Source organism: Cajanus cajan, chromosome 2, assembly GCF_000230855.2.
Source record: "Cajanus cajan strain Asha chromosome 2, NIPB_CcT2T_4, whole genome shotgun sequence".
Classification (NCBI taxonomy): Eukaryota; Viridiplantae; Streptophyta; class Magnoliopsida; order Fabales; family Fabaceae; genus Cajanus; species Cajanus cajan.
This window is the reverse complement of record NC_138518.1, coordinates 75884021-75905814: the sequence shown is the minus strand read 5'-3', so window position 1 is coordinate 75905814 and position 21794 is coordinate 75884021. Positions and strand designations below refer to the sequence as shown.

Below are 21794 nucleotides of genomic sequence, written 5' to 3'. Positions count from 1 at the left end.
TTGAATTTACAATAAACTTATTTTTGGTCTCTTATATTTAAAATTATTATTTTTAATTTTTGTAATTTTTTAAAATTTTGTGTTATTTTCTCGTATTACCAATAACATATTTGAAAGTGACAGATTAAGATAGTTATATAATATTAGTTAGGTTAAATTTAATGTTTTCATTAATAAGGATACCAATAACTAAATTTTGTGTAACAGTATTTGACAGATTCAAAAAAAAAATGAATATAAGAAGTAAAATAAGATTTTTTGAAATTACAAGAATTAAAATAACTAGTTTTAAATTTTAAGGGATTAAAAATAAATTTAACTTAAATTTGAAAGTATAAAAATATGTTTAATTTTTTTAATATATATATATATATATATGGACATATTATGATATAGTATATATATTATATTAAAAAAATTAAATTAAGTTTGTTTATATGCATGTTTATTTTTATCAAATTATATTATTTATGGACACTGATAGACATTGTAATAGTGTGTGTATGTATCGTGTAAAAGATAACGTATATTTGTTGTTGCGGTTACTTCCTCCTTAATGATTATATATTCGATGCCAAGTGAATTTTTTTTTTATATATATAGAAAATAGGTTAAGTCAGGACTTTTATTAAATTTTATATAGTTTAAAAAAATTTATACTTTAAGCTTGTTTGACAGATTCACTTATTTAAGAAAAGTAAATAAATAAATATTATTATATTAAATTTGTTACAATATATTAAAATCGTATATTTTTCTTAAAAAATATTAAATATATTAGCTCAAATAAAGTGTGAAGCTAATAAATTTATGAAAAGATAAATTTGTGTTTTATCTAGAAGTCTCATGCAAAATAGCTTTTTTTGAATATGTTATTATCGTGAATGTCAAATTAGACTTTAAAAATATGTTTATATCATATAAACAAATTGAACTCATTTTTTTTAATAAAATTTAGAATATATATTTTTATTTTTATTTTAGTGCCAAATTATTATAAAATAAGTTCTTAAACATAGGCTTATGGTAGATAAACTAGTTTAGATTCAAAACATATATTCCTAATCAAGGCTTTTACTTATATTTAACAAAGATCAACATGACTTACCTATTTTATTCCTAAGTGTTGTATCATCGTCACTGTCAACACTACCCTAGAGTGTATTATAGTGGTTGTTGATGTTATTAACACTACCACTACATACCACCGCCATCATTATTACAATTACTACCGATGTTATTACATTAAAATAATTTATATGAATTGTATTAAGATAATCGGTATTATGAAGAGTAACATAATAAATTTTATATTATTTTATTTGTGTCATTTGTTCACCACCAAATAAAGCACATGATAAAATATTAACTTATAACTTGAAGAAAATTTGTCTAATGTTCTCTTTGTATTATACCTTAATATATATTATTTTTTATCTTAATTATAAATAACAATCATTGATTTTAAGGTTACTGAAACTTAAAATTATTTTATATCTTTCATTTATTGTTAACTTCATTTCCTATGTATTCACTTATAAATAATATTAAATATAACAATCACTTAAAATAAAAGATATGTTTGAAATATTATTTAAATTTATGATATAATTAATTAAAAGTAAATATATTAGTTGAGTTTCTTAGTCTGAATGATTTGTAATTAGAACAAGAGGACAAAGGTGGTGTTAAATATACCTATAAAAAAATAAAATATTTATGAGTTATTACCTTAAATGTGTAAATGAAATAAATTTAAATCCAAAGCAACTAAGATCTAAACACGCTATATATTTATTTTGAAAAATATAAAAATTTATAGATTTCAAGTTTGTATAATATACTTTTCTCCTCATTTTATAATGGATCTTGCTAATAAATACCATATTAATTAAAATATATAAAAAAAATTATAATTAAAAACTATGATAAAATTGCGAGTGTGTTTGATAAGACATTTAAAAAATTTATAAATTTCTTTGATTATTGATGTAAATATATTTATTGTGCGAATTAGTTGAAGTATCTTATAACTTATAAATTATTAAATTTTATTTTATTTTTATTAGTTTATTTGAATTTTTTTAACTTGTAATTTTTTTCTTTAGTTTAGAAACACTTTTAGATGTAATCATTCTTTCATTTTTATTATAAAAATTATTTTATTATTTTATATTTATCAACTAACTTATCAATTAATATTATTAAATGTTTTCGATTCAATTAACTAGTTATGGATGTTTCAATGAATCCAAAATATACAAAGACAATGAATTATATATAAAAAAAACTACTTATAAATGTTTCTAGCTTTTTATCTTATTAGCATTTTATTATAATATATTTTCAAGTAATTTATAAGTAAATTTTACTAAACACATGTGCATGAGAGAGTGTTGTTAGAAAAAAAATAACTTTTGATTTCTTCGATAAAAGAGTGTCGTGCTTTTTTTTTTTTTAACATTAAAAATGCCGTGTTTAAATGACTTTTACGTAATTTTTATACAAAAACAAGTTACCTTTGTCTTTTTTTTTTTTTTTTTCCCTTAGTAATAGCCATTCCTTTCAAAATCAAGCAGTAATGTATCCAATTATACGTTTTCTTTCTTTCTTTATTTATTTATATTATCATTTAGCTTAATGTTCAAAATTATCCGTAAATAGTTAATTTTCTGAATCTTTAAAAATAAAAAATTGCCGCGTAAATAGTTAATCCTTGAAAAAGAAAAGATTGCGTTTGTCTCATTCAAATTTAAAAAATCAGACCGTTGCATCAACGGAACACAGAACAGTGCTATAAAAACCCCTTCTCTTAGACAAACAATACGCACTCTCTTGCATTTCCCTCTCTTGCATCATCAATGGCTGACGCAGCTGCTGAAGTAGTAGTCCCAAAGAGGGGAAGGGGCAGAAGGCCCCTGAAGGATAAAACAACAACCCTACTCACATCTGATGATAACAAACAGGACTCCAAGAATCACCAATCTTTCGAGAAAGAATTGCTCCACATGCAGGAAATGCTTCAGAAAATGCGTCTCGAGAAGGAGCACACAGAAGAGCTCTTGAAGGCCAAAGATGAGGCTCTCAAGCAGAAGGAACAAGAACTCAAAAAATTGCAGAAGCTCAAGGAGTTTAAACCTACCCTCGTGAGTTCACTTCATCTTCTATCTTTTTATTGTAAAGATTTTTTATTTTTGTCAAGATTTTTACTTGTGGTTCTTTATGGTTTCAATTTTGTTGGGATCTCTGCAAAATTGCGGACAATTGTGGCCGATCTGGCCCCAATTGCGATCATTAGGGTTGATAGATCCAAAATTATTGACGTTGGCGAAGGTCTTGTTTTTAAAATTATTTATGTGTGTATTTCTATCTCGGTTGGTGTAGAATTTGCCTGTGTTGAAAGATAATGAACAAAAGAAGGATAAGAAGAAGAAAGGGTGCTCCGAGAAGAAAAGGCCTTCTCCACCTTACATTTTGTGGATGAAAGACCAATGGAATGAGGTAAAACAGAAATCATTTGGTTTTTTTTTTTTTTTTGGTTAAATTCAATGTTTTTTTTTTAATTTATTGATGGCTTCGCGCAGATCAAGAAAACGAACCCTGAGGCAGAATTTAAGGAAACTTCTAACATGTTGGGGGCTAAATGGAAGACTGTTAGTGCAGAAGAGAAGAAGCCTTATGAGGAGAAATACCAAGCTGAAAAAGAAGCCTATTTGCAAGTGGTTGCAAAGGAAAAACGTGAGAGTGAGGCAATGAGGTTGTTGGAAGAGGAGCAGAAGCAGAAGACTGCCATGGAATTGCTTGAACAGTACATGCAATTCAAACAAGAGGCAGAAAACAAGGGCAAGAAGAACAAGTAAATTATATGCCCCTTTCGTTTTTTTTTTCATTACTATGTTTTTGTGTGATACTGTGATAGTTATCCTCTTCTTAGCTTGAGGTTGTTGATGTTGGTGTTGTATCTTCACAGAAAGGAGAAGGATCCATTGAAACCAAAGCACCCCATGTCAGCTTATTTCATGTTCACTAATGATAGGCGACCAGCTCTTGCTGCTGAGAACAAGACAATGTTGGAGGTAATTGCGTGTCACCCTTATTTGTGACCTATGAGTTGATTAATCATGATAGAAGAGACACATATAATAAGGGTTTGGTTCTTTAATTCAGGTTACACAAATCACAGCTGAAGAGTGGAAAAAGATGATAGACGATGAAAGGAGACCCTATGAAGAGGTTTGCTCCTTTGGTCTCTCAATTCTCATATACTATTATACCCTTCTGTCGAGTCATTTATAGGCATGCATTCTTACTAATTATTTATTTTGTAACTCTCAGATGGCAAAGAGGAACAAGGAGAAATATGTCTTAGAAATGGAAGCCTATAAACAGAAAAAAGAAGAGGAAGCTGCCAATCTCATGAAGGAAGAGGAGGAGCATATGAAGCTTCAGAAACAAGAAGCCTTGCAACTCCTTAAGAAGAAGGAGAAAACTGAAAATTTAATCAAGGTTTTCCTTCTATATCAATTTAGTCCTTATCTTTTTGTGTTTTATTATTTTTCATTGATGCTTATCCACCCAAGCATGGTGCAGAAAACAAAACAGAAGAAGCAAAACAAGGAGGATAAGAATTCTGATCCAAACAGGCCTAAGAGGCCTCCATCCTCGTACCTCTTATTCAGGTGAGATTTCAATTTGAAAGTTACAAGAAATTGAAAGAATGCTATGTATGTGGTGTTTCTGAGATACAACAATGCAAAAACTATATTGTGTACAGCATAGAAGCAAGGAAAAGTTTACAGGAGGAGAGACCAGGAATCAACACCTCAACCCTGAATGCACTTGTTTCCTTGAAGTGGAAGGTAAGTGTTGCACTATAGCTTCTTCAACATTTCATTTTTGCATAACAAAACAATCACTTACATATTTCTGGTGCAATTTGGTTATTAGGAACTGAGTGAGGAAGATAGACTAATCTGGAATGTGCAAGCATGTAAAGCAATGGAATCATACAAGAAGGAATTGGAGGAATACAACAAATCCCTTGCGGCAACTTCAACTGCAATCCAGGAGCAGAAAACCGAAGAATGAAAAAGATCCCCGTGGGCAGCATGTTCAAAGTTGATTTGAATATGCTTTCAAATTTAGTCGCTAGTGATGTTTTACTTCATTTTTTTAGCTGTATTTTTTCTTTACACAAGTTGTAAAGAAAACCGAATAACATAATGATGCTTTCATGCCTCTTCAATTTAGTTTGGTATCATCTTGAATTTGCCCTCAGTGTTTCATACTAGTTTTTTTTTTCATTTGCTCACGTTTTTTTTTTCTTTTTTCATAGACAACACGAATAAAAATTACAGAAAGTTCTAGGTTGTGTCTTGTTCCCAAGTCCCAACTTAAGATGCGGTACAAATCGAGCTGAACGTCAGAATTGTAAGTAAATCCCAGCGTACTTTGACGGAGAAAATTGGTTTTGATTCAATTTGAACATCCAGATATTGTTTGGTTTGATTGTTTTCAAGAAAACAGAAAATAGTATTAAAAATATGTATGGGTTAGATTGTTAAAAACATTTTCATTTGAAAATATTTTAAAAAATAAGTAAACAACTGAAAATTGAATGTTTATTCCAAACGCTCATCCAAACATGCATTACATACTATCTTTCGATAAGAATGTGACATATTCCTCATTTATAATATTTTATATGCTGTGTATTTTTTTTAGTCCTAATATAATAATTTTAAGAGTAAAAATATTTGAGTTAAAAATAATTAAAAGTATTTAATTAAATTGAGTTTAAAGTGTGCATAAATTATGTTTGCATGCTAATTACATAAAATTATCTTCAATATCTCTCACGAATCATAACTCATACAAGTAAATACCTTGTGTAGTTTTTAGTAAATCCGTTATTCCTTCATGTGCAAGTTGAGAACTTATTTTTATGAAATGTAGAAACATGTTTAATAATAAAATTTATTAAAGTATATTCAAAATTTATAATTATTAAAATGCAAATAGATTATTTTAATACTTAAAAATATAATTATTTTAACTAAAAATATATATATTTTTTTAAAAAGCTAAAACTAGAATATTTGGTTCTTGAATTTTTATAGATTTAATATATCATTTGGTCATTAAATTTTTGATATTTTTTAATTAAATCCTTAAACTAAAAAAATTGCAATTGAATTTTTTATTTTTCACGATTTTTGTAATCACATTCCTAAAATAAGTAAAATTGTCACAAATTGTTATTTTTGTAACGATTTCAAAGTTTAGGGACTTAATTAAAATTTTTCAAATAATTTAGGAACTAATTGATATATTAAACCTTTTTAATAAAAAAATTTACAATAATGTTTAAAAACATCTTACATTAAATTAAAAATAAAGATTAAGGATTAAATTATATAAATTTTATTTATTTTCATCGTGGTTGGTCATTAAACTTGAGACCTTCATTATATATTAGAGTTGTTAATTTGAGTTCGTTTCGATGGGTCGATTTGGTCAATCTACAAATAAGGTCAAGTTAAACCTTAAAAAGGATAGTTTACATAAAATTAAGCCATTTTGACTTAACCCATTGAGCACAACAAGCAAAATGAGCTTAGGTCAAGCTATCCCATAAGCTTACAAGCTGACCTATTAAATTAATAAGTGAACAAATTTGAATTATCATCAATTTGTAAATATGAAATGTATTATAAAATAATAGAATAAAATATAATATAATTTATATCAATAATAAAGGATTTAGGGTGTAGTTTATAAAGTTGTAGTTACAAGCTTAGAGTGAGGATTAACTTATGACTTGACCTTATGACCTATTATCTCTGTTCTGTTTGTCGTAGAAGACGAAGATGTAATCATGCTTGTACTCACGAAGTCACAATAAAAGTAAGAGTAAGGGTATTAATGAAGAAGACTAAGATACTACAAAAGGCTAAGAAAACTAAGTTTAATACCTTTAAGGTATAAAATTATTATGAAAATGTTAGTTTAGTTGATGAGATGGATAAATGCAAATGCAATGGTTGTGCTAAATTGTATACATGTAAAACTATTAAGTATTTCATGACAATATATAGTATCAATTAATCATGTTATAAAAAAAAAATTCATTGAAAAAAATATATTTAATTTTTAAAATATATATTTTTTAATTAGGTCAATTTGGCATGATGACTCAACATGGGTCAGGTTGGACTAAAAAATTATAGCTAGAAAAAAAAAATATATGGACCAGACTAGCTTAACCTAAAATAACATTTGATTCGTGTAGGTCAGATTGTATTAAGCTCGCTCGATCTATTTGATAACTCTATTATATACCCAATTTTTATTAAGTCCAACACATGAACATTTTAATAGAGTTGAGTTCATTTGGGTGCCTAAATGCTTATTACAAAGCAACAACAAAAATATACTTTTCTATGGGGACAGAGTATGACTTTAGCAAAATACCATGCTATTACCATGTTGCTTATACCAAGATTATCTTACCTTGGCAGAGTATTAGACTTCTTAGTTTAAGTGGTGACACTTGAGAAATCAAATTAAGTTATTAAACAGATTCTCTAAGAGACCTAAAGTTGTCTATACCTGACCTATTTGTGATTGGTCAAAAGTTGTAGTTTAGGGTCTAACACTTAAATTGTTCACCTTTGTTGTAGAAAATCTCAATAATTGATATGTGTGATGACACATTTGTTGTTTATTGTAGCTTATGTTGAATATGTTGTTAAGTTGAAGTAGATAAGTTGTATTACATTGATAAGTTGTTTATGTAGTAATTGATGATATATAAGTGAAACTGTGTGGTTGATGAATGTTGTTGCTAAGTTGTTATTTATTGCTTTTGATTATGTTGATTTCTTTCACAAACTTATCCTTGCTTGTTTTTCTTGTGATTAAAATTGCAACAATCATATTTTGTATGAGTGTAACGTAGAATTAGCAAGTTGGCATGTCTAACTATTGGAGGGTCATGTTGTGATGGCCTCTTTTGGTGGTGTCACTTTAATGTGACACAATTGTTGTATAAACACTTGACTAGCAACTAGGGTTCTTCTGTAAATAGTTATATAGACTTTATATTTTGACAGGGTATGTATATAACCCTATAAGGGAATTTTATATTTGAAAGTTTTATGTTTTTGCCCGATACATGTATAAGTGACATGGATGACTAGCTAACTGTTGCATGAAAACTCTAGGTTAGTTGATGTTGTCTATTTTTTCCACTACATTGAGATTGAACTATAGTAAGCATAGTAATTTGTTGAGTTGATATAATTCTAAACTTAAGTTGTAGAAGATATAGCTTAAGTATATGAGAGTTGGCTTGATGAGAGTTGAGTTTATAAGGTGGATTCTTAGAAATAAACTTCATAAGTTCATGACTCTAAAATTTTATAGAAAAGTTAAAGAGAGGTGTTTTGGAGCTAACGGAATCCGACCTTTGATTCAATTCCACAATAAGATCTTTTTTCTTCCCTTGATCGTTAGTTGATGTCATAGAAGCTAAGGAACTAAGAATCTTAGAGAGAAGTCATTGTATGAGATTCGGGGTTTTCAAGTTTTCTTCCATTATTCCTTGTTTTATTGAAGCAATCGAGGTAAGGGAAGTTTATAGTTTGATTCTTTCAAGTTGTTGCATGTTGTATTTGTTGTTAATTTTCCCATTGGTGGCTTGATTTGTTATTTTTGAGGTAGTTGTTGATGATGGTAAAGTTGGGCTTTTGGATTGATGAACCAAAACTCAAAATTGATGGTTTTTTTATTTAATAATGTTGCATGTTGAATTTAAGGTTGGATTTGTGTAATCTAAGTATTTTAGAATCATTTCTATTTGGATTTTAATTTTCTTATCACTTAAGTTGCTCATAACATTATAAAATACTTGAAATATCATAATTGAATCTAATTCATAACATGTTATATGTTGATATATAATGTTGATTTAAGTTGTTAAAGTTGAAAGTTGTTTATAACCTTAAGTTGCTTAAGTTGAAAGTTGTTTACTGTTAAAGTTGTATGATGATGAGTTGTATGAACATCTAGTATTGAGATACACGTTGAAGTTGAGATACATAAAAAATCATAGAAGAATAAAATTGTTTTAGAAATTAAAGTATCCCATTATGTGGATATAGGTTATGGTGCTCTCAGAGCCTAGAGTTGAAAACTCTTCAATGAGTAAGTTGACTCCTAAATGGATAGTTCTTTTTAAGTTGTCTCATTTGGGTTTTATGTAGAATCATATGGGGATCGGTTGAACCATATGTATATAAAGTAACCAACTAAGTAAGATATGAAGTCGATGGGCAATGTCCTTAACTTATTGTTGGAAAGGTACATAGTATTTGAAGGATAGTCGATGAACTAATTCCATATAAGACTTAGATATGCACGCTAAGGTCGTGATAAACTTACACCCAAGTTATTATACTTTGATAGTAGTACTATACTTTCCTAGTTTAAGTGACAAAACCTAAGAAACTAAAATAAATTGTTAAACAGGTGCTCAAGGAGGTCTGAAATTGTCCATGCTTGACCTAGAGAAGACAAGTTAGACATTGTGATTCGGCAGGGTCAAGTCATTTAGACTGTTCACTTTTGTTGTAGAAGATTTCCATAAGTTGATACATTTGATGATGCATTAGTTGTTTAAAGTTGTTTGTGTTGTGATTAAAGTTGTTTATGTTGTTCATGTTGTAAGTTGTTCAGTTGTATATGAATTGAATATAAGTTGTTTATTCAGTTTCCTTGTTGATTTTGAGTTGTTTAGTTGATTATCCTCAGTTGTTCTCAATTGTTAAGTTGTGAGATGATCTTGAAGTTGAGTTATGCTTTTAAGTTGAAAAACTAATCCATTTCTTTAAGTTGTTTATATCGATGAAGTTGTTACTTCTTTACTTGATGATCGTTGTTTTCTTTCACAAGTTTACCCTTACATTTCCATGTTGTTGGACTATAATAATCATACTTCGTATAAAAGTAAGATAGGATTAGGTTGGAAAGCATGCTTGGTGGATAACCATGTTAGAGATAACCTTGTTTTTGTTGTGTTGTTCTAATACAACAATTGTGTATAAAGATGCTTGTCCGATGCTAAGGTTTTATGCTTTTAGTATGCTTTACTAGATGTATACTTATATATGTATAGAGTTTATTATAACTTCATAAGAGATTTTATATTTTAAAGTCAAAATTAGCAGAGACTATTGCATAGATATCAAAGTATTGTTGCATGATAATCTTAGTTTAGTAAATTTTTTTGTATATTTTGATGCATAATTATTATATTATATTATATTAAGTATAATGACCTTTCGAGTTATTGCACATATATAAATTTAAATTATATAAGATGTGTAAATATGAAACTTTAAAATTATATTAATATTCATTATAACTGTTAATACATTTTTTAAGAGTAATATATATTTTTAATCTCTCAAAATATTGCTTTTAGTCTTTATAAAAAATTTAATACATTTATAGTTTTATAAATATATTAGTCACTTATAATAAAATAGAAATATTTTCAGTGTTATAGAATTGGAGGGAATAAAATGAAAATAGCTAAGGATGGATATGGAGGATTTTGCCCTTGCTCTCCTCCCTCTATATCTCTTTGAATTTTTTTATAATAAAATATATTTATATCACTAAATATATAATTATATTAAATTTGTTTGATTAAAATCATATATTTTATGTTGTATAATTCTATAATTTAAAAAATATTTATAAGTTAGTAAATAAGATGGTGTATAATATTTATTTAATTCTATTATTAAAAAAATTTCATTCTCCTTTCTGGATCCGTCCATGAATAGAGATATTTGTCACTCAAAATTTCAATCAAGGAGAGAGTGACATGGCAATTTTTCGTAGTAGAAAGAATGAATCTGTTTCATTTTCATATCTTATATTCCATTCCATTAGATTATAAGCTACTATTATATCCCAGCAGCCTTTTCAAATCTTCTTAACACAAATCATGTCAAATACTTTTTTGTCAATGCAACTCATTAATTGAACACATCTTGGAAGCTTTTCACGAAAGGAATTCATGAAAGACGGAAATTCGGCTCATTGGTCTAATTGAATCCTGGGATTATTTATTAAAGTGAAGTTGTTTAAAATAATATTCATCTCTTTGGAGTGGATAATGGGGAAGGTAATACTAGTTAATGTAGTGTCACCATTGTCATGTATTTTTATTACAGTAAGCTGATTAGTATCACTCACCGTTAATCATCTTGAATTGAGAAATTATTACAAAACAATACTAATTGATCGAATTTGGTACTCCCTCCGTTCTTTTTATAGCTATTTTGACAGTATTTTTTGTTTTTTTTATTGTCACTTTTTTTTTTAAATCAATGACTTATTATTATTATTTTTTTTATTTTTATTCTTGATAATTAATGTATGTTTACTGAACAATATATCTATTTGTTTCTAATGTATTGCCTATTTCTCCTCCAATCATCTATGTGAAGTTAATATTATATTTATGAAGACAACATTTTTCCAACAATATTATTTATTCATGAATTCTTTTTCTTTTCATAGTATTCATTCATGAATTAGGATGGATACCCAAAAGACACCATTTACTTAAAAGAGTGATTAAATGGCGTATGTTACAATTCACATTTGTATTCTAATAATCAATGCATTAATTCATGGATTTCTCAAAAAATGCATAACAACAATAAGTGTACACAAATCAACAGTCTTAAGACTTAAATGCAAAAAAATAAAAAGAAAAAAATAAAGAGTATAACAAGAAAGTAAGTAATAAATATTTTTGAAAAATGAAATATCAATAATTTCTTTAAGTCTCTAGCAAAAACCTTAAATGGCTATGAAAAAAAAAAAACAGAGGGAGTATATTATATATAAAAAAAAGTACTTTAATTTTTTTAAAATTAAATATAAATAAATTTTAACTAAACCAATGTTATTTAAAGTTTTTAATTTAAAAATATTTCTAAGATAATAATGAGAATATTATTTATAATAAATATGTTTAAAAATATTTTGATAAATATAATATATATTTTATATAAAATCGTAAAAATTAAATATATTTAACTATTTTTTTATATGAATGAAATTAATTATTTTTCTTATAAATATTTTTAGAGAGAATAATGTAGAATATTTATGTTTTTAAAAATAAAGTAATGTGCAGTATAAGAATTCACAGTTATTGTAATCTCTCTTATCCTTCTTACAATATATTTATATTTGAATTAAAATATAAATAATTTTGTTAAATTTATAAAATTAAATTATGATATATTAATTTTTTTATTTTTAAATTTTTATGATAGAGATAAAAGTATGACTCAATGTCAAAATTTATGTATCTATACGAATAAAATTAATACTCCATTTATTATATTTTGTTTAACATTTTAGTAATTATTATTTGTTTCATTTTAATTATTGTTTTACAATATCATAATATTCAATATTTTTCCTATTAAACTATTAAGTATTATTAATGTATTCTTCAATTATCTATAGAATCCAAAAGATTTAGAGGTATATCGAGAAATTACTAGATTTTTTTTATGAAATCAGACATATTAATTGTATTTCTTAAGTGTTAGGTCATAATCTTAAATGTTATTTCTTCCGTTTTATTTATAGTTGTTTAAGGTTTTTGTACAAGACTTAAGAGAATAATTGATATTTTAGTTTTCAAAAATATTTATTATTTATTTTTCTGTTATACCCTTTATTTATTTTTTTATTTTTATTTTTTGCATTCAAGTCTTGAAACGGTTGATTTGTGTACATTTATTATTGTTATGTACTTTTTGAAAAGTCTATGCATTAATACATTAATTATTATAATACACTTGTGAACTGTAACCTACTTCATTTAATCACATTTTTAAGTAAATTGTATTTTTTGGATATTCTAATTCCTGAATAAATATTATGAAAAGAAAAAAAAAATCATGAATGTATAATGTTGTTAGAAATATGTTATTCTCATAAATACAATATTAATTTCATATAAGTAGTTGGAGAATAAATTAAGTGATACATTAGAAAGAGTACTCTAGAATGAGAGTATATCATAAATGTAATTAAATATGTTGTCTTAATGTGAGTGGTTCCTCATAAATGTAATTAAAGGCTTTGGAGATAAAAATGTTGAGAAATGAGCAGAAAAGAAAAAAATCTTCCAAGTTGGAGAAAGCATGATACAGGCAATGGAGTCTATTTATTTTTCTATGGAAAAGGACAGAAGGTGAAAATGGAAGTGTGAAGTGTGAAGTGTGAAGTGTGAAATGATGGTAGCTACCTAGTTTTATACGCCTCAATCATCATACATATGAAGATTCCGCCATCACATAGCACGCTTCCAACCTCCTTTTCAGACCCCAACCAATCAATTTCGTTAACTATTCAACTTACACTTTTCTGCACAATAAACTTCTTTTATAACTTTCTTTAATTTCAAAATTAAATCTAATTCATTAACTTTGCATTTAAGTAAACTAAATAATACTACTCCGTACTATGTTTATAATAGAAGTACAATTTTTTTACTACTAATGAATATATTTGTTCAACATAGCAACTAATCTCTTTCAAATTTTACAGAAATTTAATACGAGAATATCTTTTTTTTTTTTAATTTAAATTTTATTTACATTTTTAAAGGATATTTCATTATCTGTGTCAATTCAAAATGTTAAAATAAGTGATACAATTATTAACTTTATATATTAAAATAAATAATATACAGTCACAATGTAAAAATATTTTATATTTTCACTTAGTTTCAAATCTTCACGTATGTCTATTAAATTCTATTTAAGTAATATATTTTTAAAATAAACTTATTAATTTATAATAATTACAATAAAAACATAATTTTAATTGATTAATGATATAGTTAATTTTTAATTTATAACATAAGCCTATTAAACTTTATTTAATAATATATTTTTTAAAATAAGTTATTAATTTATATACAATTTTTTTATTTATTGACTTATTTGGAAATTTTTTATTATTATTAGAATTAATTTTGACTACATTAATTGTAAAATATCTTCACATTTTCATCCAATTATATATTACCAATAATAATAAGATCGGTAGCTTTTATAATAACTGTTTAAAGAAAATCATATCCATTATAATTTCTAATTAATTTATTTTTAGGAAATATTGTATAAAAGATAAATAAATGAATGACAAGATTGCAATTTCAGTGTTTCAAGAAAGAAATGGCCAAGATTAAAAGCAAAGGCTCCACACTCACCTAACATATGATATATGTCATATTTATCTCTATTTTCTATAAGTATAATAAACGAGTTCGAAATTTTTGGTGTCTATAAATTTTGTCTAATTTTATTTTATAATTACTTTTTTTTTAAGTTACAAATTTTTATTTATTTTCTATAAATTTCACTGTAAATTTTTTCTATTTTTAAGAATCATCTACTATTACATAATTTTATTATTTATTATTTTTAAAAATAATTATGGAGGCACAGCTTTTTATACTAATATATAATAAGGGGGGGTGTATTGGTTTAGGATTTCGTAGGATTTTAAAAGAATTTTTTTGAGTAAAAAAGTTCATTGGTATTCAATCAGGATTTTATGTCACTTAAAAACAATCCAGTAGTATTCAATCTAGATTTTCAAGATTTTTTAAAGAGTCCATTAAAATCCACTGGTATTCATTTGAGATTTTTTACAACTTAAAAACAATCTATTGGTATTCAAAAATATAAGAATTTTAAAGGATTGTTGTGTGAGAGGGATTTTGAAGGACTTTCTAGTGTTATTTATAAATACCAGATTCATAAAACAATCTCATCCAAACCCAACGGATTTTGAAAGATTGTTTGAAGTGTTTTTTCAAGTGTTTCAATAATTTTCAAGTGAGTTTTTCATCTTTTTTTTTTCTGTTTCTGTCTTCTCCATTTTTTCTGTACTAATAATATTATATTATTTATGCCTTCATTAGCTTATTTTTAAAAAAATAAAATATTATTAAAATATTTGTTAGAATAATTTACATTTATAAATATCGTTAAAAATTATCATATAATATATAATTAAAATAAATAAGTATATATATATATATATATATATATTCTATATCTAAATACTTCCGTTTATATAAAAAGATTATATATCTAAATATTTTCTCAGTATCGAATATACTAATTTTTTTATATAAAAAAATCATCTTTTGTTTCTATATTTTCGGTTTTACATTTTTTTTTATAATGATTGAGATATTTGATCCATTTGGATAGTCAAGATATATTCGATCTTGTATAATTGGTGTGCTTCTAAAAATAATAAGATAATTTTATTGATTTTGTCTCTTATCCATAATTATTTATATAACTGGTTTTCAACATATATTATTTTAATAATTCAAATGGGAGATTCACATGAAAATAATAAAGAAAAAGGAAAAGAGAAAGAAAACTATGAAGCTTGGACCAAGGAGGATTCCGATGAATTGTTACAATTGATAGTGGATGCTATAAAAAGATGATAGAATATTATGGAGAATTATTATTATTATTTATCTAGACATTATTTTTTTTTAATTATTTTTATCTTTGACTCTTTTTAAATTTGAATGTATGAATTTTTTTTTAAATCTTATCAAATGTCAAAACTCCACAAAATCCCACAGAATCCATTAAAATCCTGATTTAAAAGTCTTGTAGAATCCATTAAAATCCTGATTTTAAATCTTGTAGAATCCTACAAAATCTTAAAAGTCATGAAAATCCTGCAAAGTCTTTTAAAATCCGCAGGATTCTTTCACTAAAAAAGTCCTTTAAAATCCTAATCCAATACACCCCCCCTAAATTTGTTGAATTTTATCATAATTATTTGTAATTTATAATCTATATCTATATTGTATATAAAGTGGATATCTATATTTAATTTTTCACATTATTTAAAAAAATAAAATTAAATAAGTTTAAATATATTTTTAGCCTCTCAAATTTAGTATAAGTTTATTTTTAGTCTCTTAAATTTATAACTATTATTTTAGTCTTTATAATTTAATTTCTTCTATATTTTAATCTTTAATGTCAACAATAATATATCTATAAGTAATAAGTTGAGGTAGTATCCAACATCAATGAGATTTAGTGTGATATTTTCATTAATAGGGAGACTAGGTGGATTTTGTATAACAGTATTTAACAAAATTTCTAACAAAATTTAAATATAAAAATCAAAACAATATTATTTTGAAATTATATGACTAAAAAATTTGATTTTAGATTTGAGAGATAAAAAACAAAATTATCTTAAATTTGAGAGACTAAAAATTAATTTATCTTAAATTTAAGAAACTAAAAATATATTTAAAAAAACACACATATATATATATATACATATATATACATATATATATATATATATATATATATTTATAAATTAATTATCTAATCTATCAATAATAACTATCTTCTTATTTTATAACCACCTTTAATTCTAGTTTTGTTTAAAATTATTTTATTTTTTTAATTATATATTATTTTACTCGATTTACATTCTCATAACTATTCTTTTACGAATTAGAATTTTTTTTATGTTAATTTGAATTCATAATCATTTATATTTTTAATAATCACTTATTTTTATATATTATTTTTTATAAAAAAAAAATTCACATAGATATGCTAATCTGTAACTATAGTAAAAGAGAATGGAATTTTTAATATACACAAAATTTCGTCAAATTTTACATTTATAATTACTCTTTTATAAATTACAATTTTTTAAATTATTTATAAAAAAAAATTCCTTCATAATCACGTGTATTTTTAATAATCACTTTTATATAATTTTAATAATTTATTAATTTATAAAAATAATTCTGAGAGGCAGTGTACCTTTTGTATGAGGGTCTTATATAAATACTTTGTACATATAATGGATTATCTCTTCTTAATCATAGTTTAGTTAGTGAATATCATATCATGGCAGAGCCACCTAAGGCGGATATCGGTAACCGGCGCCAGGACGAGGACGACGCCGGAGCTGCTTTCGTTCTCCAATCCAAAGGTAACTGTAACTCAGATTCACGGAACTATGGATTCAAACAATAATATGAAATATGAATGGCTTAATCAATCAATATATTATATATAGGTGAATGGTGGCACGCCGGCTTTCACTTAACGACGGCGATCGTTGGGCCAACGATTCTGACGCTGCCGTACGCGTTCAGAGGATTGGGTTGGGGGCTCGGATTCTTGTGCCTCACCGTCATGGGAGTCGTCACCTTCTACTCATACTTGCTCATGTCCAAAGTTCTCGATCACTGCGAAAAATCCGGTCGCCGCCATATTCGCTTCCGGGAACTCGCCGCCGACGTATTAGGTGCGGTGATTTCTATGTTACTTGGTTTCTCTCACCGCTTCATATTTTAATTGCCTGTCTGTCCTTTTCTTATCATTCACACCCCTTTCCGTCGCCCATTAATTCTTCTTTGACTTTTTTAATCAATTCTCTTCGCTACTGCTTTTCCTTTTACTCAACTTTCTTCCATTTAAATAACTAAAGCTTCAGCCATGTCACCATATTTGAATGCAAAAGCTACTCTCGTTTTAAAGTTTCATAAAGATAAAGTATTTCAAATTTTTTGTTTTAAGAGATTAGATCTTTATACTTGCCGTTTACATAAGATAGTATACCCGGTATCTTAAATTTAAACATTTTACTAATTAAAACAAAAAATATATGTTTTGAAACTAACTCCTGAACTCATATATAAACAAAAAAAATAGATAAACTTTGTAAATTTAAATATAAATAAATTTTAACTAGATCCTATTTAATGCTATTATTTTAAAATTTATTCTTAAATTAAATGTGATCACTACATTCAATAAATACTATTAAAGATAGTTTAGAAAGTAAAATTTAATTTTATTTATGAAATTAATAAAATTAAATAAGCTTAACTAATTTATTTTATGTGTGAATTTAAATATTTGTTGGTCTGGTTTAACAGGGTCTGGATGGATGTTCTATTTTGTAATCTTTATTCAAACGGCAATCAACACTGGCGTTGGCGTAGGGGCCATCTTGCTCGCGGGTGAATGCCTTCAGGTTAGTTTCCCGTTTCAATATTTATTATTATACACTATTTATCAATTTCTTTCTCTTTCTAATTTAACTAATTATTTTAGTTTAATTTCCTGTCATTTTCCAATCAATAAAATTTAAAGGTTTCGGGTTGTAGTGACATTAAATAAATCAACTGGTTATAACTATAGTTATAGTATATATAATCGTATTCATTTTACATAATCTCTTATTCTTTATTATATATTGCAATTCTGAATTTCGTTATCTCCCATCAATTATTGATATTTTATTCTTCTTTCTTTTTTCCTAACCTTTCAAGAAGTTTTCACTTACTGATTATAAATTATGGCTGAAACCGTTGTTAGCCTTGAACTATATTTTGGATGTTTTCGAAGTATTCCTGACTTGCACGTTTTTAACTGATCAAAATTTTCAACAAAAAAAGTACTACCTTCTAAAGAATGAATAGTGATCGAAATTTTCACTCAGAAATTATTTATAGCCTCATCTTGAGACGAATACTATGCAATAATGTTAAACTTAAACTCTACGGAACCATGATTGGGGGGTAGCCGAAAGGATGAGTTATAGTGAGTAGTGACAAACTGAAAATGGTTAAGAGTGTAGTCATTGTGAAAATGATAAGATTCAAACTCAATACCAAATGATTGGAAGGAGGTTGGTGCGGTGCAACATGAAGGAAATTGTGATCTCTTGAGTCACGCTTTCTACTTATTGAAATTTTGGTTCATGAAAGCAATTTCGCACACGCATGATATGACATTTTTCGCCTGAGCCGATAAATCTAAAATTGTGCTTTCAGCCATTTTCTGATGAGATTGAATTTGTAATCCTTTATATAATTTTTGAATGACAGATAAAGATATACGAGTAACTTCGATTCTAAGCTAACAATTTGATCAGTACAAAACAGTTGTTGGAATTTTCGTTTTCTTTCTTTTGCTTAAAAATAGTCAAAACTATAATTTCTTGAGTGATCATTTATTCTGCTTTTGCTGCATATTGTTTTAAGATAATACAGTGATTTGGAATATTAAGTAAATAAATGACCTTGGTTAAAATATTTCATTTTTTAATTTGTTAATTAATTTATTGTTTGTTTTTCCTTTTGTTATGGAAGATCATGTACTCCAACATTTCACCTCATGGATCCCTCAAATTGTACCATTTTATAGCGATGGTGACAGCGGTAATGATAGTTTTTTCTCAGCTTCCTTCTTTCCATTCCCTGCGACACATCAACTTTTGTTCACTACTTTTCGCCCTTGGCTACACTATCCTGGTGGTTGCTGCCTGTATTCATGCAGGTATTTTATCCCCTAATTACATTTTACTTACAAACAATCTTTGTTCCAATAACATGATTTAAGAAATCTCCAACCATGTTGCAGGTACATCAAAAAATGCCCCTCCAAGGGACTATTCCTTAGAACCTAAGAAGTCTGCGAGGGCATTCAGTGCCTTCACCTCCCTCTCCATACTAGCAGCAATATTTGGGAATGGCATATTACCAGAGATACAAGTACATACTGTTCCTATTACTAAGTTAAAATAATTTATTTGGATATTATGTTACGTACATTGACCATGTCATTATGAATACAGGCAACTCTAGCACCCCCTGCCACTGGGAAGATGGTAAAAGGCCTTGCTATGTGTTATGCTGTGATTTTTGTGACTTTTTACTCTGCTGCAGTTTCTGGATATTGGGTATTTGGAAACAAATCCAACTCAAACATCTTAAAAAGTCTGCTACCAGATAGTGGGCCTTCTTTGGCCCCAACTTGGGTTCTTGGACTAGCAATCATCTTTGTTCTTCTTCAGCTCTTTGCCATTGGTCTGGTAAGCCAACAAACATCTCTCTCTCAATGGGAAGGTCAATTGGTCATGATTAAGTTTTGTCATGAGAATAATTCTATTTGATTTTGTTCCTTGTGAGTGATTTTTTTAAGAGGACAAAAAAAATTAATTTTGATACATTGTCTTACTCTTAGAAATCAGTCTAAAAACGAAGAAATTATTTCATGGTTCGATACTACTGTATCTCAGTTAATCTCCACGTGGCACATGATTGAGTCTTATGTGTCACCTGAAGATTATTCAGGATCAGGGCAGGATTCAAAAATAGTTATTACAAAGTCAGGATTCAAATTCATGATTGAATGACTTTGTAACAACGTATATATATATTTAATGTGTTGTAGTTAAATTTCATAAACAAAACTGGCATGAGCAAAGATTTAATGTTTGTCCGAACATATGACAGGTCTATTCTCAAGTTGCGTATGAGATAATGGAGAAGAAATCAGCTGATGTGAGGCAGGGGATGTTTTCCAAAAGAAATCTCATTCCTCGCATAATTCTTCGAACAATTTACATGATATTATGCGGGGTTTTTGCAGCCATGCTACCATTTTTTGGGGACATTAATGGTGTGGTTGGAGCTATTGGCTTCATCCCTCTGGATTTCATTCTGCCTATGCTTCTATACAACATGACATACAAGCCTAAAAAATCATCCTTAACTTACTGGATCAACGTTTCAATTATGGTGATATTTACGGGTGCTGGAATCATGGGTGCATTCTCTTCCATAAGGAAATTGGTTCTTGATGCCAACCAATTTAAGCTGTTTAGCAGTGATGTTGTGGATTAAGAAAATGCATACATAAAATCACGAATGCAAGACCACAAAAGGTTATTTCAGTTTGTGAAATGGGTGACATTGACACCAGACAGATAAAAACACTTTCCCCAACATTGTTGTACATATGGTATTAACATTAGGCTCATGAGAGCTCATAGCAAGCGGTAACCGGTGTTCATGGTATTGGTAGGTTCGTGAATGCTCTAGATTAATTTTTGGAAACATGAAAAAATATAATTATAAATCAAAATACCAAACGAACATTAAAAAAATCTAACAGTTCTTTTTCTTTAAATTTTGATTATCTACATATGTTTCTAGACACCGATTATGGAATTGAAATTATTAGATATTTAATATTGAACTATATTTTTATTTATATAAAAAAATGATTTAATGCTCTACATATATAATTTAGAACGGTTATCATATCGAATCTTCTTCGGTGAAAATATTATTAGGAATTTTTTTTAATGAAAATGTTTTAAAGATTTTTTTTTTTATCTAGCATTGTTATCTTTATTTTTAAGTTTTTTTTAAAATAGTAATAGTTAAAAATAATATTATAATATAAGCTATATATCATAATATATATATATATATATATATATATATATGAGAAGAGATTCGTTTATTTAAGAAATAAGTTTACTTAAATTTACTCCGTTTAATAATTTATATTTTGCATCAAATTTCAATGATTCAATAATTAAATTTAAAGTTTTTAATGCATAATTAAGTCTACAAATTTTTAAAAAAATTAGAAATTATTTAATATTTCGTTTTATTAATTCAAATCAATGTATAAAATAATTTTATGATTATTCGTTAATTTGAATTAATGAAACGAAATATCAAATAATTTTCAAATTTTTTAAAAATTTACAAACTTGATTTATGTATTAAAAATTTTAAATTTAATGATTGGATCATTAAAATTTGATGTAAAATATAAGTTATTGAACAAAATAAGTTTAGATATATA

At 26.5% G+C, this 21794-nt stretch overlaps 2 protein-coding genes across 2 annotated transcripts; both read left to right on the top strand.

Moving 5' to 3' along the window:
* The first annotated feature begins 2813 nt into the window (after positions 1-2813).
* LOC109806387 (high mobility group B protein 6) lies at positions 2814-5249 on the top strand. Its single transcript, XM_020368776.2, has 9 exons — positions 2814-3146; positions 3385-3501; positions 3585-3856; positions 3971-4076; positions 4168-4233; positions 4336-4506; positions 4591-4679; positions 4775-4859; positions 4948-5249. The coding sequence occupies exons 1-9, from the start codon at positions 2862-2864 to the stop codon at positions 5086-5088; spliced, it is 1332 nt and encodes a 443-aa protein (XP_020224365.1). The 5' UTR covers positions 2814-2861; the 3' UTR covers positions 5089-5249.
* An 11707-nt stretch (positions 5250-16956) lies between these two features.
* On the top strand, positions 16957-20992 carry LOC109806048 (Transmembrane amino acid transporter family protein). The gene is made up of 7 exons (XM_020368394.3): positions 16957-17112; positions 17200-17430; positions 18065-18162; positions 19283-19469; positions 19554-19684; positions 19768-20004; positions 20429-20992. The coding sequence occupies exons 1-7, from the start codon at positions 17028-17030 to the stop codon at positions 20816-20818; spliced, it is 1359 nt and encodes a 452-aa protein (XP_020223983.1). The 5' UTR covers positions 16957-17027; the 3' UTR covers positions 20819-20992.
* The last annotated feature ends 802 nt before the right edge of the window (positions 20993-21794 follow it).